The sequence below is a fragment of the Oncorhynchus gorbuscha genome, linkage group LG18 (assembly GCF_021184085.1).
Source record: "Oncorhynchus gorbuscha isolate QuinsamMale2020 ecotype Even-year linkage group LG18, OgorEven_v1.0, whole genome shotgun sequence".
Classification (NCBI taxonomy): Eukaryota; Metazoa; Chordata; class Actinopteri; order Salmoniformes; family Salmonidae; genus Oncorhynchus; species Oncorhynchus gorbuscha.
Window position 1 is genome coordinate 9,786,268 of NC_060190.1, and position 17,910 is coordinate 9,804,177.

At 46.9% G+C, this 17,910-nt stretch overlaps 1 protein-coding gene across 1 annotated transcript in view; it reads right to left on the reverse strand.

Annotated features, from left to right (window-relative positions):
• LOC124003759 (E3 ubiquitin-protein ligase NEURL1-like) overlaps positions 1 to 17,910 on the reverse strand; it is a 70,781-nt gene that overhangs the window by 4,728 nt on the left and 48,143 nt on the right. Inside the window, 4 exon segments of the mRNA XM_046312311.1 lie at positions 236 to 415; positions 12,648 to 12,719; positions 12,761 to 13,343; positions 13,346 to 13,425. Of these exon segments, the coding sequence (XP_046168267.1) occupies positions 236 to 415; positions 12,648 to 12,719; positions 12,761 to 13,343; positions 13,346 to 13,425 (915 nt within the window).

Consider the following 17,910-nt stretch of genomic DNA (forward strand, 5'->3'; position numbering starts at 1 on the left):
GCATAGTACAAACCCATTTTACCACTGTTGTTCTACTATGAAGGCAACCTCACATTACCTAACTACAACAGTAGACGAGACATTGTGTCCTCCCGCTGCACAGCACGAGAAGCAATGTACCGAACAGACTCACCACCCAGGACATCTGCTACCTAGTGTCCCCCTCTCTCCTCTCTTAACCCCCTGCAGTGGGTTTGATAGTTTGATTAATAGAGTGGCTCTGAAAGGTACAGACCTCCCGCAGAGCCACCACAGTAGGCCGCGGAGCTGGGGCCTCCCAGGCCTCCGTTAAGGACAGGGTCGGAGCTTCCACTACCCAGGGCCAGGGCGAGGACGCTGGGGGTGTGGGGGGAGGAGGAGGGAGAGCTGGGGATGGAGGGAGCCCGCGCCGGCTGGTCCCCGAGATGTGTGGAACCTGGAGCCAGAGAACAGACAGAGAGAAAAGAGATGGTTATGAAAGCATATAGAGTTCAAATAGAGCCACCTCAAATAGAGCCACCTCAACTATAGCCACCTCAACTATAGCCACCTCAACTATAGCCTCCTCAAATAGAGCCTCCTCAAATAGAGCCACCTCAAATATAGCCACCTCAAATATAGCCACCTCAACTATAGCCACCTCAACTATAGCCACTTCAAATATAGGCACCTCAAATATTAGACACCTCAAATATTAGACACCTCAACTAAAGCCACCTCAAATATAGGCACCTTTAGTACTGTAAGTGGACTATCCAGTAGGTTCTACATTGGAGAATGATCCTATATCATAAAGAACCGAGAGAAAGAAAGATTATTATTACTATTTTGATGTATTTTTTTTTCTCTAAGTGTGCTATACAGTTACTATACAGTACATTTGTAGACAGATGAATGATTACTGTTACTAGTCTGTTCAACCTCTCTTTCGTATCGTCTGAGATTCCTAAAGATTGGAAAGTGGCCGTGGTCATCCCCCTCTTCAAAGGGGGAGACACTCTAGATCCAAACTGTTACAGACCTATATCCATCCTGCCCTGCCTTTCTAAGTCTTCGAAAGCCAAGTGGACAAACAGATAATCGACCATCTCGAATCCCACTGTACCTTCTCCGCTATGCAATCCGGCTTCCAAGCTGGTCACGGGTGCACCTCAGCCACGCTCAAGGTCCAAAACGATATCATAAATACCATCAATAAAAAACAGTCTTCATTGACCTGGCCAAGGCTTTCGACTCTGTCAATCACTGTATACTTATCGGCAGACTCAACAGCTTTGGCTTCTCTAATGACTGCCTCGCCTGGTTCACTAACTACTTTTCAGATAGAGTTCAGTGTGTCAAATCGGAGGGCATGTTGTCCAGACCTCTGGCAGTCTCTATGGGGGTGACACAGGGTTCAATTATTGGGCTGACTCTTTTCTCTGTATATATCAATGATGAAGCTCTTGCTGCGGGTGATTCTTTGATCCACCTCTATGCAGACGACACCATTCTGTATACGTCTGGCCTTTCTTTGGACACTGTGTTAACTAACATCCAAACGAGCTTCAATGCAATACAACACTCCTTCTGTGGCCTCCAACTGCTCTCAAATGCTAGTAAAACTAAACCGATCACTGCCCACACCTGCCCGCCCGTCCAGCATCACTACTCTGGACTTAGCATCACTACTCTGACAAAGAATATGTGGACAAATACAAATACCTAGGTGTCTGGCTAGACTGTAAACTCTCCTTCCAGACTCATATTAAGCATCTCCAATTCAAAGTTAAATCTAGAATCGGCTTCCGATTTTGCAACAACGCCTCCTTCACTTATGGTGCCAAAAATACCCTCGTAAAACTGACTATCCTGCCGATCCTTAACTTTGGCGATGTCATTTACAAAATAGCCTCCAAAACTCTACTCAGCAAACTGGATGTAGTCCATCACAGTGCCATCTGTTTGTCACCAAAGCCCCATATACTACCCACCATTGCGACCTGTATGCTCTCGTTGGCTGGTCCTCGCTACATATTCGTCACCAAACCCACTGGCTCCATGTCATCTATAAGTCTTTGCTATGTAAAGCTCCGCCTTATCTCAGCTCACTGGTCACCATAGCAACACCCACCCGTAGCACACGCTCCAGCAGGTATCTTTCACTGGTCATCCCCAAAGCCAACACCCCCTTTGGCCACCTTTCCTTCCAGTTCTCGGCTGCCAATGGCTGGAACGAATTGCAAAAATCACTGTTTTTTCTGCTCTTTTGCACCGCAGTATTTCTACTTGCACATTCATCATCTGCATATCGGTCACTCCAGTGTTAATTGATAAATTGTAATTACTTCGCAACTATGGCTTATTTATTGCCTTACCTCCTTACTTAATTTGCATACACTGCAGATAGACTTTCTTTTGTGTTATTGACTATACTTTGTTTATTCCATGTGTAACTCTGTGTTGTTGTTTTTGTTGCACTGCTTTGCTTTATCTTGGCCAGGTCTTAGTTGTAAAGGAGAACTTGTTCTCAACTGGCCTACCTTGTCACGCCTTGGTCTTAGTATTTTGTGTTTTCTTTAATTATTTGTTCAGGCCAGGGTGTGACATGGGTTTATTGTGTTGTCGTATTGAGGTTTTTGTAGGCATTGGGATTGTGGTTGATTAGGGGTGTGTCTAGCATAGGCTTGGCTGCCTGAGGCGGTTCTCAATCAGAGTCAGGTGATTCTCGTTGTCTCTGATTGGGAACCATAGTTAGGTAGCCTGGGTTTCACTGTGAATTTCGTGGGTGATTGTTGCTGGTCTAGTGTTCACCAGATAGGCTGCAATTAGGTTTCACGTTCCGTTTGTTGTTTTTGTATTTATTAAGTTATTTCATGTATTGCCGTTTCTTCATTAAAGAACATGAGTAACAACCACGCTGCATTTCGGTCCGACTCTCTTTCGACAAACGAAGAACGACGTTACAGAATCACCCACCCCACACGGACCGAGTGGCGTGGTTACAGGCAGCGACAGCAGGAGCAGCTAAGGGAGGACGTTATGGACATCAGAAGTATGGAGTATACGACGTGGGATGAAATAGACAGGTGGGCGGTCGACCCAGAGAGAGTGCCGGAGCCCGCCTGGGATTCGCTGGAGCAGTGCGAAGAGGATTATATGAGAATGGAGTTGGAGAGACAATCACGACAGCGCAGAGGAAAGCCCGTGAGTCAGCCCCAAAAATGTATTGGGGGGGGGGGGGGGCTCAGAGGGAGAGTGGCTGAGTCAGGAGATAATAGACCTGAGTCAACTCTCCTTGTTAATCGTGAGGAGCCAAGAAGGAGGCCAGAGCCGGTGTTAGAGGTGAGCGAAGCAGAGACTGTGAAGGAGTTAATGGGGAAGGTGGAGTGGAGAGTAATGAGGGAGTTGCTAGCTTGGTGCTTTAGGTACAAGATTCGTCCGACGGAGCGCGTCGGGGATTTGATGGCACCTGGGTCAGCGCTCCATACTCGTCCTGAGGTGCGTGTTAGTCGGCTGGTGAAAAATGTGCCGGCCTCACGCACTAGGCCTCCTGTGTACCTACCTAGCCTTGCACGTCCTGTGCCAGTCCTGCTCTCAGGCTCTCCAGTACACCTTCACGGTCCAGTCCATCCTGGGCCACCTTCACATACCAGTCCTCCGGTAGCAGCTCCCCGCACCAGGCTTCCTGTGCGTGTCCTCGGCCCAGTATCACCAGTTCCAGCACCACGCACCAGGCCTTCAGTGCGCCTCGCCTGTTCAGCACAGCCAGAGCCTTCCTTCCCTCCTGCGCTGCCGCAGTCTCCTGTCTGTTCAGCGCTATCAGAGCCTTCCTCCTCTACAGCGCTGCTGGAGTCTCCCGCCTGTTCAGCGCTTCTAGAGCCTTCCTCCTCTACAGCGCTGCCGGAGCCTCCTGCCTGTTCGGAGCAGCCTGAGCTGTCAGTCTGCATGAAGCAGCCAGAGCTGTCAGTCTGTATAAAGCAGCCAGAGCTGTCAGTCTGCATGAAGCAGCCAGAGCTGCCAGTCTGCAAAGAGCTGTCAGTCTGCAAGGAGCTGCCAGTCTGCAAGGAGCTGCCAGTATTCAAGGAGCTGCCAGTCTGCAAGGAGCTGCCAGTCTGCAATGAGCTGACAGTCTGCAAGGAGCTGTCAGTCTGCATGAAGCAGCCAGAGCTGTCAGTCTGCATGAAGCAGCCAGAGCTGTCAGTCTGCAAGGAGCTGTCAGTCTGCAAGGAGCTGTCAGTCTGCATGGAGCAGCCTGAGCTGTCAGTCTGCATGGAGCAGCCTGAGCTGTCAATCTGCATGGAACAGCCAGAGCTGCTAGTCTGCATGGAGCAGCCAGAGCTGTCAGTCTGCATAGAGCAGCTAGATCCGCCAGTCAGCCATGATCTTCTAGATCTGCCAGTCAACCAGATTCTTCCAGATCTGCCAGTCAACCAGTCTCTTCCAGATCTGCCAGTCAACCAGTCTCTTTCAGATCTGCCAGTCAACCAGATTCTTCCAGATCTGCCAGTCAACCAGTCTCTTCCAGATCTGCCAGTCAACCAGTCTCTTCCAGATCTGCCAGTCAACCAGTCTCTTTCAGATCTGCCAGTCAACCAGAATCTTCCAGATCCGCCAGCCAGCCAGGATCTGCCGGAGCCTACTACCTGCCTGAGCTTTATCTCAGTACTGGGCTTCCTCTCAGTACTGGGCTTCCTCTCAGTCCCGAGCTGCCCCTCAGTCCCGAGCTGCCCCTCAGTCCCCTCAGTCCCGAGCTTCCCCTCAGTTCCGAGCTGCCCCTCAGTCCCGAGCTGCCCCTCAGTCCCGAGCTGCCCCTCAGTCCCGAGCTGCCCCTCAGTCTCGAGCTGCCCCTCAGTCACGAGCTGCCCCTCAGTCATGAGCTGCCCCTCAGTCACGAGCTGCCCTTCAGTCCAGTGGGGTTCTGGGTGAGGACTATTAGGCCATGGTCGGCGGCGAGGGTGGATTATCCCAGGACGCATAGGGGAGGAACTATGACATTAATGGAGTGGGGTCCACGTCCCGAGCCGGAATCACCACCATGGACAGACGCCCACCCGGACCCTCCCTATGGTTGTGAGGTGCGTCCGGGAGTCCGCACCTTAGGGGGGAGGTTCTGTCACGCCTTGGTCTTAGTATTTAGTGTTTTCTTTAATTATTTGTTCAGGCCAGGGTGTGACATGGGTTTATTGTGTTGTCGTATTGTTTTTTTAGTAGGCATTGGGATGGTGGTTGATTAGGGGTGTGTCTAGTATAGGCTTGGCTGCCTGAGGCAGTTCTCAATCAGAGTCAGGTGATTCTCGTTGTCTCTGATTGGGAACCATATTTAGGTAGCCTGGGTTTCACTGTGATTTTCGTGGGTGATTGTTCCTATCTCTGTGTAGTGTTCACCAGATAGGCTGTAATTAGGTTTCACGTTCCGTTTGTTGTTTTTGTATTTATTAAGTTATTTCATGTATCCTCGTTTCTTCATTAAAGAACATGAGTAACAACCACGCTGCATTTCGGTCCGACTCTCTTTCGACAAACGAAGAACGACGTTACATACCTGGTTAAATAAAGGTGAAATAAAACAAACATTTAAAAAATATCTTATCCCATTGAAGTGAATGGCTTTTCAATCACTTTTGGGGATTTCTAGCGTGAAGTTTAGGGAGATATGTTGGGGGTTTGTCACGTTCCACTCAACAAAATTCAGAGTCCACGTTTAAGAAGCACATGCCAGTGATGCCTAAAGTGAGGGGTCATGTTTCAGAGACCCCAGTGTGATTAACATGACATAATGGGTTCCAAAGTCACGGACATGGACACATTACCCGAAAGTCGGAATGCGACCCTGGCTACGTCAGACGTACAGTACATGCCTGTACATCGATGAAAGAGGATATGTCAGAGAAAGATGTTTGAAGTATCTAAGGACCAAGTGGTTCCTTAACATTGGTTGACGGTTGGTTAGTTAAATGGTTGATAGTGATTGAGTAGTAATAATTTATATAGACTGAGCAAGATTGAGTGTCACTGTTGAATTTATAAAGGGGGGATCACCTAATCAAAAGTGATACTACACCAAAAACAAAGGTCATTTTTTTCTAGACTGTATTTATGGAGGTAGACATATTGAATGCATCCAGGCATTGTTAGTCTAGCGCTGGCCTGCAGTAGTTGTAATATGAGGCCAATTGTTTTATTTTTGGTTTAAGTAGGCACTAACAGAATTACTATTTAATGTTCAGTAAATTACTACGAAAATTGTCTGTCTTGTTGAGTGTATGTGTCATAATTAAAAACAAAAATGATTAAAAGCTTTACTAATTCGCTAGGAACAATGGAAATGGCTATCGTCACCATTTCGCCCTAAAGCCACAACATACAAAAATAGGGACATCATCAGCAACAACAGAGACAAACAAGCCACAATGAACTGCATTGAACCCTTGAACATTTCAATGACACGTTATTTTAAGACACGAGGGATGAGAGGAGGAATAGTTCATCAAAGCCTATGGGGATTATGGTAGCTGGGAAGGAGCTCCATGGTCTTTCTCAGCGCGCGCTATGTCTGTTCTTCTGGATGGCATGGCGGAAGAATGTGAAAAATGAGTCGTCAGGTGTGTGGCCCGTGGTCCATCATTAAGACTGCCGTCAGCTGACAACATGGCGACCGGCCACCGTTTCTGGCATCTCTCTGGGAGCGATTGGTCTATGGCCAGGTCCAAAATGGCTGCCCAGTTGCGGTCTTTCTATGTTCACGAACACTGGAGAGGCTGTCGACTAGGCCAGTGGTTCCCAAACTTTTTCTCTTACTGCCACTCTTGCACTTTATCAGTCGGCCGATGGTCTCATGAGTCTTCTCAAGTACACCCTGTGGATAGGCCAAGTTGGGAACCACTGGACTAGTTGACCATTTTGGTTTTGCGACAATGCTAACATAATGCATTAGGACCCATGTTGGCAGTAATACTGATCTCTGTTACCTGATGACTGACTGACAGGGTGCATTACGTCATGTGGTAGGCTGCACTGTACAAGTCTTGTGGAGGTTTTCTAAATGGGGCTGTATGTGCTGGTGTAGTTGAAGAGGAGGGCTAAGACCTGGGCTGTTTGTGTAGAGGGTTGCTCTGGTGCCCCTAGGCTCTTGGTGCCTCAGTGTGTGTATGTCTAAGTGTGTGTGTGTGTGATGTGTGTGTGTGTGTGTGTGTGTTTGTGCTGTGTGTTTTTAGATGGTCATTTGTAGAATGTCTATGTATAACGCACACTCCCATAGCTATACTTAGTTCGTATGGACACACCCTTATCCTGCTTATAAATTACCACTACATCTACTATTCAGAGTCCCCCTATGATCACATTTACATTTACATGTACATTTAAGTCATTTAGCAGACGCTCTTATCCAGAGCGACTACTACAGTGACAGTTCCCCCTATGGATTCTAACCCAGAGGTGTGGTGGTGGTGCTGATCCGCTCTCTGTCCTCCATCTCTCCCATTGTAATCCCCTATCTGGCTTGTCCTCAGCAGTTGACCTATGTTCAGTGGAGCCCAGCCCCGATCCTCCTGTTCACTCCCAGATTAACTTAGAGAGGGACTGTGGACAGCTGTGGCAGCTCACTCCCCCTGCCTCCCAAATGGCACCCTGTTCCCTATGTGGTGCACTACTTTTGACTGCACTGCTTTTGACCAGAGCTCTATGAGCCCTAGTAAAAAGTAGCGCACTATATAGGGAATAGGGTGCCATTTGGGACACAGATGTTTATTAAGAAGAGTATGTTTGTCCAGATCCTCTAAAGCAGTCTGCTATGGGAGGATTCTGAGGAATGTGGGCTATGTGACACTGAGACTGGGACATACTTTGACTCAACAACACTGGGTCACACACTGTCGCAGCACCTCGATGGGGTTGTGGCTTCAAAATGACCGCTTGGCCCTACAGTCATGGTTGTGACTGAGGATGACCTTTGTGGTCATATAGTGACCTTAGGTCATCATAGGTCTCTACATCTTAGAAGAGGAGTGTGGGATATCCTTCTAGGGATCTGTTCAGTGTTAGACTGATGAATAGGAGGAGGGGAAGATGGGAGGAGGAAAAGAGGAGAGTGGGGTTGCAAAGTGGTTGCTTATCTTTCTACATCCATTGATCTTTCTGAAACACGATATCCGAAGAAACTTTAAGAGCTTTGAGAGGTTTGGTGACTGTATATGGGTGGTCTTTAAGTTGGTTGGCAGCACCATTTTCTACATTTAGGCTCTCAATGGTAATTTGTCAAATCTATATATAGGATAGTATATACTGTATATATAGTTAAAGCTACAATATGTCACTTTTTGGTTGACCTGACTAAATTCACATAGAAATGCGAGTTATAGATCTGTCATTCTGTTTGAAAACAAGTCTAAGAAGTGGTTGATGTGCGATATTTATATGCTTCCTGTGCTTTGTTACGTTTTTATTTGCGTCTATTACTCACACCAGTTCTAATCAGCTGAAAACACAATATGTTTGGTTATGGAAACAATATTTCACAGCGGTTTAAATGGTACAATGATTCTCTACACTATACATACTTGCAGGCGCGTGTAGAGCGTGTGTCAGAGACAGGATATTATCTGGCCCGAAATGAAGGGAGTGGTTTTATCAGTGCTCTGGTGCTGGAAATGTTTTGCAACATCCAGGTGTTTATAGCCCTGACATCGTAACATCCCTTCTATCAGATGTTAGTATCTGTAGGGCCGTGTGAGTGTGTATGTGTGTGTATGTGTACACTGAGTGTACAAAACATTAAGGCCTATTTCATAATATTGAGTTGCACCCCCCTTTGCCCTCAGAACAGCCTCAATTTGCTGGAGCATTGACTCTACAAGGTGTCGAAAGTGTTCCACAGGGATGCTGGCCCATGTTGACTCCAGTGCTTCCCACAGTTGTGTCAAGTTGGCTGGATGTCCTTTGGTGGACCATTCTTGATACACACGGGAAACTGTCGAGCGTGAACACCCCAGCAACGTTGCAGTTCTTGACACAAACCGGTGCCCCTGGCACCTACTACCATACCCCATTCAAAGGAACTTACATTTTTTGTATGGCCCAGTCACCCTACATACACAATCACATACACAATCCATGTCTGAATTGTCTCAAGGCTTGAAAAATATGGATTAACCTGGTCAGTCTATGTCATGGAAAGTGTGTGTGTGTGTGTGTGTGTGTGTGTGTGTGTGTGTGTGTGTGTGTGTGTGTGTGTGTGTGTGTGTGTGTGTGTGTGTGTGTGTGTGTGTGTGTGTGTGTGTGTGTGTGTGTGTGTGTGTGTGTGTGTGTGTGTGTGTGTGTGTGTGTGTGACGGCCAACCATGTCAGACCCAAGGATGTTTCAATGTTTCAGTCTGAAGGAGGGAGAAAAGAACGAGGGAGAAAGAAAGAAAGAACGAAAGAAAGAATTACAGTGGCTGGAGTAGCTGTGGGTGGCGGGCGAGACTGTTCACTTGAGCGTGAACGAGCTGACATTCTAATGGAATCTATAATGTATGGGGAGAGGGTCAGAGTAATAGTGTCCTATTTCTCTACTGCTGTTCTCTCCCTCCCTCCAACACTATCACACCATCATCCTCCCCATTTACAGATATAGGATGTTCATTTGATCACTCCGTTGCTGGACAACTTTCCTGCAATGCAGGACATTTAAAACGTGTCGTGTTGATTATAAGCCACGTTGATTATAATCCACATTTGTTAATTTGTTCATTCACTTGTTTATCCATTCATCCATTCATTCATGTATTCATTACTCTTAATCATTCATTAATTAACTGCTCAATCATCAATGAATTCATGCATTCATGTGTTCATTCATTGTCTCTGAATATCCAATTGTTGCTTCTTAGCGAGCACGCTAGCGAGGAGCCCTAATCTTGACCTTCAGTGTTCACTCACCCTACCAAGGGCACTCCCCCACTAGGGGAGCTCAGGAATTAGTGGACCTCATGTCAGTGCACAACACACACAGCTTAAGCCAGTTTAAAGGAGCACTCCCAAATGTACACGCTGCCCCACGGGACAAATCCAGGTAAACCTGAAAGCCTATAAAAACACATTCAGACCTGCCGTCACATACACAGACAAGAAAACTTCCTAACGTTGAAGAATTGGAACATAAAGGTGATTTACTATCTATCAGGGTCAGAAGGAATTCCTAGATTTGTCTGATGAACGATTGTAGGGTCTAGAGCAGCCGCTTCATGTTGCCGTAAACTCCTCGTAAGGTGATCCGTGCCTCAAGAAACTCAGCAGTAATCAGGCAGTTCTGTTGTCTGATAACAGACGACCTGGCAACAGTGCTTAGCAACAAGAGAAGTTCCTTGAACACCTTGCAAAAACTCTGAAAAAGTACCCGTAGTGCTCTAGCTAAACGTTTTTAAAAGCACAGGTAATGTACTAGTAACAACAGACATTCAGAACAAACCACAACACCATAACACCATCTCCCTGTGCAGCTAACGAGTTCCTAGTAAAAAATGCATGGTGAAAAGACCCCATAGGGGTGCATTTCCTGTGCAGTTTTCATGCAGGCCCATAGTATTGACCGTTGGCTTAGTGCCACTGCAGTTGTCGTATCTATCAATACCCCAGAGCCACACTCCAGCCTCAGACAGTGTGCAGTGTGCGCTGCAGCCCTAAGTGTAATGTATTGCTGTGGCTTTCATTGATCGCGCTGTCAGCCACCTCCCTGTGTGTCTCCAGAGTGCCTAATGGAGCAGACCAGATCCAAAAATGGCGGCTGTGTAATGTAATATAATGAGAACAGTGCTAACAGGGCGGCATGAGGGCATGTCGATGCCTCGCTAACTGCTGTGACCTCCATGGCTGCATGGAGAATAAGCGTGTTAGTATGAGGGCAAGTTACAGGTGAGCAAACAAGCAGCACTTAATGAAAATACCATGTCCGCATTATATATCAGCACAGTAAGGTGTAGTTTATTTAACTCCCTCCCTCCCTCCCTCCCTCCCTCCCTCCCTCCCTCCCTCCCTCCCTCCCTCCCTACCTCACTGAGAGGGATATATTTAGACGGAGCTTGATTCGTCCGAAGAAGCAAAACAATGATGACACGGTGATGAGGTTGTGCCTGATTTGGTTGTGTAGCTTCGTAATTTAACTGTTAAAATAAGACAGGCCTTCAACATTACCTGTCTTTCTACATGATACACCTAACAAAGATGTGATTTTTTAATTTCCGCTTTTCCAATCTACGAAACACTCTGCCAAATTTGAATTTGCATTAAATTATGGCTCATTACAAAAAGCCATTATGTCATAGAAGGATATAGGAGTGAACATTCGCTGTTTTTTCATTTTGACCATTTGTCTGCCCCTTTCACAGACTATGTAAAGAGGGACCTTGTGCACCAGTTGGCTTGAAAGGGGGCCTACAGGTGTAGGATCTACATTTGATCACCCTGTTGCAGGAGGTTTGAGTTTTAAAAAGGTTTCTGAAGTTTGTCATTTCCACTTTGAAATTTCACACTAGATTTTCTCTGTAGTATAACCCACATAATAATTCACATTTCCTGTTGCTGCAGGATTATTTTCCTGCGTGGCAAACTAGCTCAAATGAAGATCCTACATCTGTAAGTAAATAACTATAAAGAGCTCAGCAATTCGCCTCTCAAAACAGTCTAAAAGCACAGTTGTAGCTACTTTAGGCACACCTGCCTGCCACAGCAGAAATAAAGTATGTTTGGCATATTGCAAAGGAAGCGTACGGCCTCCCGCCCACCCACTTATCTTTCCCACTTCATGTTCATTATCTGTATTTAGAGTGTGTAATCAAGCATGGGGGCTCTCGGCATACTGCTGAGAGGTAGCGTGTGTCCCGTAGTGAAGACATGTTTCCCCCGCTGTGAGTGGGTCGCAAGCACATACACACACATGCAACACACACACACACACACACACACACACACACACACACACACACACACACACACACACACACACACACACACACACACACACACACACACACACACACACACACACACACACACACACACACACACACACACCATACAGACAGGAGAAGACGTGTTGTTGCCGCTGGGTTGCAGGGCCTGGCTCCCACACTCCTCCTTTCACTTGTTCCCTCTATTCCTGTTATTTATCGTGGCAGGTGGTGAGACAGCGTCTACTTTGCTCTCCATTAATACCTCTGGAAGTGCATTTGGATCTGACTTCCTGTGTCAAGGCGCTGTATTGAAGCACATGACATAAGTGCACACCTCTGAGCTCTGTGATGCGGGTGGGGCCCTTGTTACTAAATCCCTGACTGACGATCGATCATAAATGGATAAATGAAAAAGTTTACACCATGTCAGATTCCATCCTCCTAGGGCCTGTAGTACTGTAGACACTGTAGCATTTAAGGCCAGTACCTGACCATGTGACCCGATTAGGAAAAGTCCCCTAGCCGCTACAGTCCATAGCTAGGGCCTGGAGTTTTCCCTAGTCAGGTAACATAAATAGGAAAAACTCCTGGCCCCACATAGAGCATACAAATAATAGTAGAGAGAAGTACTCTAAGTGCACGTAACTGCCAAATTAAAGGAAACACTAACCTAACTTGTCTTAATAGGCCGTTGGGCCACCACATGTGTTTCCTTTATTTTGGCAGTTACCTGTATAGCATAACAGTCATACTGACTTACCCAGTATCCTGAGTTGAGTGACGGCTCCATGCAGACCGAAGAACATCCACAGGGGCCGGGAGTTGTCCACACCACGGCCACCAAAAGCGCTGGCGAATAGACGCAAGAGTGCCTCGGTTGCATCCCCGCATTGGTGCCATTGTGGCTCAAGATCACCTCCCCTTCCTGGTTGACCAGGAAGCCCAGTATATCACTGCTCTGGAGCAGCGTGGGCACTCTGCATACAGCCCAGAATTCCTTGCGGTCGACTAAGGCCTCCGGGTTGTAGGGCAGGTCGCTAGGGCGCAGAACGGCGGGGTCGCATGATGTCACGCCATAGGACAGCGATCCCGACCTAGCTGGGCTCGACTTGGTCACCTTGATAAACACGGTCTCACCGGTACGCAGTGGCCGGTCAGTGAAGACAAGCGTTCGCTCCTCTCTGGCGTGCTCGGATCTCGCCACTGTCTGCTCGTCGAGCGTCTTGATGTGGGCACCGCGGAGGGCGTGGAAATGGAGGTCGCTTTCGAGGGAGTGTGGGAGGACAGAGGACTGCTGGGTGTTGAGGGAGTTCTGGGGGATGGGGCAGGAGGCGGAGGGAGGGGCCAGGTGGAGATGATGGGCGTGGTTATGTGGGTGGGCTGGGCCAGAGCCGTTCACTTCCTGCAGGTTGAGGTCACAGAGGCTGACAGAGAGGCGGGATTCATCTGCCTCGTGGTTACCAGATACTGGAGAGAAGAGGAGCGTACGGTGGTGAAGGAGCGGGGACGGAGGAAGTCGGGAGGGACCATCTCACTCTCTGGAAGAAAAGAAGAAGGGAGAGAGAGAGAGGGAGAGAGAGAGAGAGAGAGAGAGAGAGAGAGAGAGAGAGAGAGAGAGAGAGAGAGAGAGAGAGAGAGAGAGAGAGAGAGAGAGAGAGAGAGAGAGAGAGAGAGAGAGAGAGAGAGAGAGAGAGAATTTTGGTTTCTATAATCATTGTAAATTGTGCTGAAATATAAAGAGAAAGAGAGACCATTATATCTGAGAAAGAGACAAAGAGATAAAATGAGGGACAGTCAACTAATAATAATACTGTGGTGTTGTTGTGTTGTCATTTGTTAGTGTTCGAATGATTTGACAGTTTATACAGCCGTTTCTGTCGCAATGTATTGTTTTGCCAACCTTGGAATATTCCTTGAATTTAAAAGAGAGAGAAGCAGAGAGGAACAGAGAGAGAGAATAAAAGGGAGAGACACAAGCCAAGCACGAAAGAAAAGCCCTAAACTGGCGGATGTTATTAACTAATACAAGATGTAGGATATAGCTAATTAGCTGGTACAGCAGCAGAGGAATGTGTCATTTCGCTTGTTTAAAGCTAAATTAAATTTAAACAATTACAGATTTGGTTGAGTACTTTAATATCAGTAGGGAGCAGAATCAGCTCCTTTCACATGAGGAGGACAAAGTGCTTAATTAGCCAGCCTTGGATGATACTATTAAAGAAATTTGTGTTTGTGAGACAGTGTGTGTATGTGTGTGCATGTGTATGTGTGTGTGTGGAGCTCCCTCCTTCTGCATTTCCAGCAGGGTATAGTACAGTATCATCCTTCTACAGTGAGCCATTTATATCTGCCAACACATGTCCCCCTTCGCACAGTAGGGCAGGTAGTAGTAACACACACAAGATGTTTTACACACACACACACACACATTTCGCTTGTTTTAAAACTATTAAATTTAAACACACACACACACACACACACACACACACACACACACACACACACACACACACACACACACACACACACACACACACACACACACACACACACACACACACACACACACACACACACACACACACACACACACACACACACACACACACACACACACACACACACACACACACACACACACACACACACACACACACACACACACACACACAGAGAGAGAGAATGCCCTTCTTATAGTCTCCCTCCTCCCCACCCAACCCTGCTGGGCAGCTGCCTGCCTGAAAATAAGGTCTCTAAATGTGCACCCCCCCCCCCACACACTCCCCATCAGCCCAGCACTGGGAGAATTAGCCCTGGGGCGGAACAGAACCTAAATGGAAGCAAACGTAACAAAACGAGGAGGCACCTACAGTACCTGAATTTCTCCAAAAGAAACCCTCATTTTCGTTGCGACTAATGATCTCAGACAGAGAGAGAAAAGGGAGGAGAGGGAGAGAGGGAGGGGGGAGAGGGGAAGGGAGGGACAAAGAAGAGGGACTGTCATTGCTCGGAGGGTTGTAAGTGGATAAGGAAAATGAGTGACGAGACTGACCACCTTTGTTAATGGACAGAGAGAGAGAGATTGGGGAGATGGATAGCAAGGTAAGCAGGGGGAGGGCAAGAGAAAGAAAATGACATTGTTGACCACCTCCTCTGAGAGGGCAGAAGATAGGGAGAGAGCCCATCACTCAGAGAGAGAGAGAGAGAGAACGAGACAGAGAGATAGCGGGATCACCAGAAAATGACATTGTTGACCACCACCTCTGAGAGGGCAGAAGATAGGGAGAGAGCCCATCACTCAGAGAGATAGAGAGAGAGAGAACGAGACAGAGAGAAAGCGGGACCACCAGGAAATGACAGCGAGTGACCCCCTCTTTTGAGATAGGAGACCCCATCATTTTGGAGCGAGGGAGCGACAGACTGACAGAAAGAAAGAGAGGGAGAGAGAGAGAGAGAGAGAGAGAGGATAAAAGCCAGCATCTACCAGTACTCCCGGGAGAGGTCTAGTCTGCAGCCAGGCCCATTTCACCCCCTGCTCCTTCTGAGGCCTGTCCCAGAAAGCCTTTTAGAGGCCAGGGCCAGCTCTGGACATAGATAAACCTCTTACCCCTTAATTACTACTCTCATAAGGCCTGCCAGACAGCCGGCCTGAGCGTGTGTGTGTGTTTGTCTGCTAATAACAGCAGTGAAACCACAGAAAGCTAAACTCTCTTAGCCTGTCCCATCTGAAAGGGCTGAAAGGGACCCTGGCCAGAGTGGGATTATCTTCCACTCGGAAACCATTTAAATGTATTTTGTCCTAATATGGACACCGTACAAATGTTAATGGCTGGCAAGGCAATGTAGGGCATTTGAATGTGTGCCAGAAAAGACTCTGCTGTCCATTTGTGAGCTATTTGGAATTTTGGTGTACATTCCTTTTCCACTTCAATGTGAGGAACGGTATGATGTTTAAATGTGTTAACAACGGCCAGAGAACCTATTCTGTCTAATGCGGTGAGGAAAGTGTAATTGAGAACCGGTTGCGACCTGTCAGGCTGACCAAGCCGGCGAGATTATCAGACCTTCGTCTTTCTTGTTGTTCACTAAGAAGATTATGTCCAGATTGTACAGTGGAAAAAGCGAGGTTTCTTTTTCTGTGCTGGCTGCAATAAATGTTAGAGTCAAACCAGGATCCAGGAACCAGCTCCAACTCTTACCCAATACCAGATCATTCAATCAAACTTCACTAAATCATTTCAAATAAATGAATATTGAATATTTCTGTGGTCGACTAAAAGGCAACAACTGACGTCCTATACTAATTTTACATTTGAGTTATTTAGCAAGAGCTCTTATCCAGAGTGACGTAGAGTAGTATACACACATTTTCACACTTCTTCGTAGTGGGAATCGAACCGACAACGCTGCTGTTGCAAGTGCCACACACTACCAACTGAGCCACACTGGCTACCGTTACATACTATACTGTGTGTGACTGACAGAGGACATCATTAGGGTTATAGGTGCTCATTTAGTCTATCAAAAGACCAGAGGACAAAGACACCTTACAGTGTGTGATCCTCCTGTTTGGCAATGCTGATTCAACGTAGCTCATCCTCCAACTGCCATCCCTTTGATCAGTTCCCGGCTTTAAATCCATGGCAGCCCAGTTTGCCTCAAAGTCATGTCAAGTGTCAATTAGCATTAGCGGCTAATGCACAGACGGCTCTGGAAACTGACGGTATTAATGTATCACAAGACTACGGGACTTTAATTGTTCTATTTGATCTTTGTTGGGAGCATAACATGGATGGAAGAGTGCCTTGAAAAATCTCAGTGACTGCTAATCGACCATTAAACCAACAGCCCAAAAAGCACACAGTGCAGTTAACACTGTTAGCGCCCCAGGCTAGCAGAGAGACAATGACTACCGCTAGCTCTTTATTTAATCTGATGCTTCCTACTTCCTCTGTCCTCTCCTACTGTAGCGTCCAATAGGCACTTAGTGGATGCCGCAGACCGGCTATGTAAATGAATACAATTATCAAAATCTATTTCTATTTAAACTATTAAACTATTAAACTATTCATTTCCTATCTATTAAACTTTTCATTTCCCAAACAGTCGAATGCAGAGGGGCAAGTATTTCCTAACGAGGCGAGGAGACAAATCGTAGCACTTTGCAACATACTTAAGCCAAATGATTGGGGAAGGAAAGGGATTCTCCCTTGGCGGTGGGAGTACCTGTGCGTGATCGCATGTGCGTAGATCAGGCATACTAACTTCTAACATCCCCAATGCCAGCCCTGATTCCAATGCTGGACGGACTCTCACTCTCTAGACCAGGGATGGGCAAAAATAAAGAAATATACAGTACAAAGTCAAAAGTTTGGACACACCTGCTGATTCAAGGGTTTCTTAATTTTTTTACTATTTTCTACATTGTAGAATAATAGTGAATACATCACAACTGTGAAGCAACACATATGTAATCATGTAGTAACCAAAAATATTATCAAAGTAACCACCCTTTGCCTTGATGAAAGCATTGCACACTTTTGGCATTCTCTCAACCAGTTTCATGAGGTAGAATGGAATGCGCTATATCATTGTGTTTACTTGATAGCTGCCTACACAAATAGCTAGCTGGAAAAAAGTGTTAATAAGATAAAAATTAATTTAAAAGATTTAAAAGCAATACAAAATAGACTTCATCCAAAGCGGCGCAGGTCCTAATCCAGGCACTTGTCATCTCCCGTCTGGTTTACTGCAACTCGCTGTTGGCTGGGCTCCCTGCCTGTGCCATTAAACCCCTACAACTCATCCAGAACGCCGCAGCCCGTCTGGTGTTCAACCTTCCCAAGTTCTCTCACGTCACCCCGCTCCTCCGCTCTCTCCACTGGCTTCCAGTTGAAGCTCGCATCCGCTACAAGACCATGGTGCTTGCCTACGGAGCTGTGAGGGGAACGGCACCTCAGTACCTCCAGGCTCTGATCAGGCCCTACACCCAAACAAGGGCACTGCGTTCATCCACCTCTGGC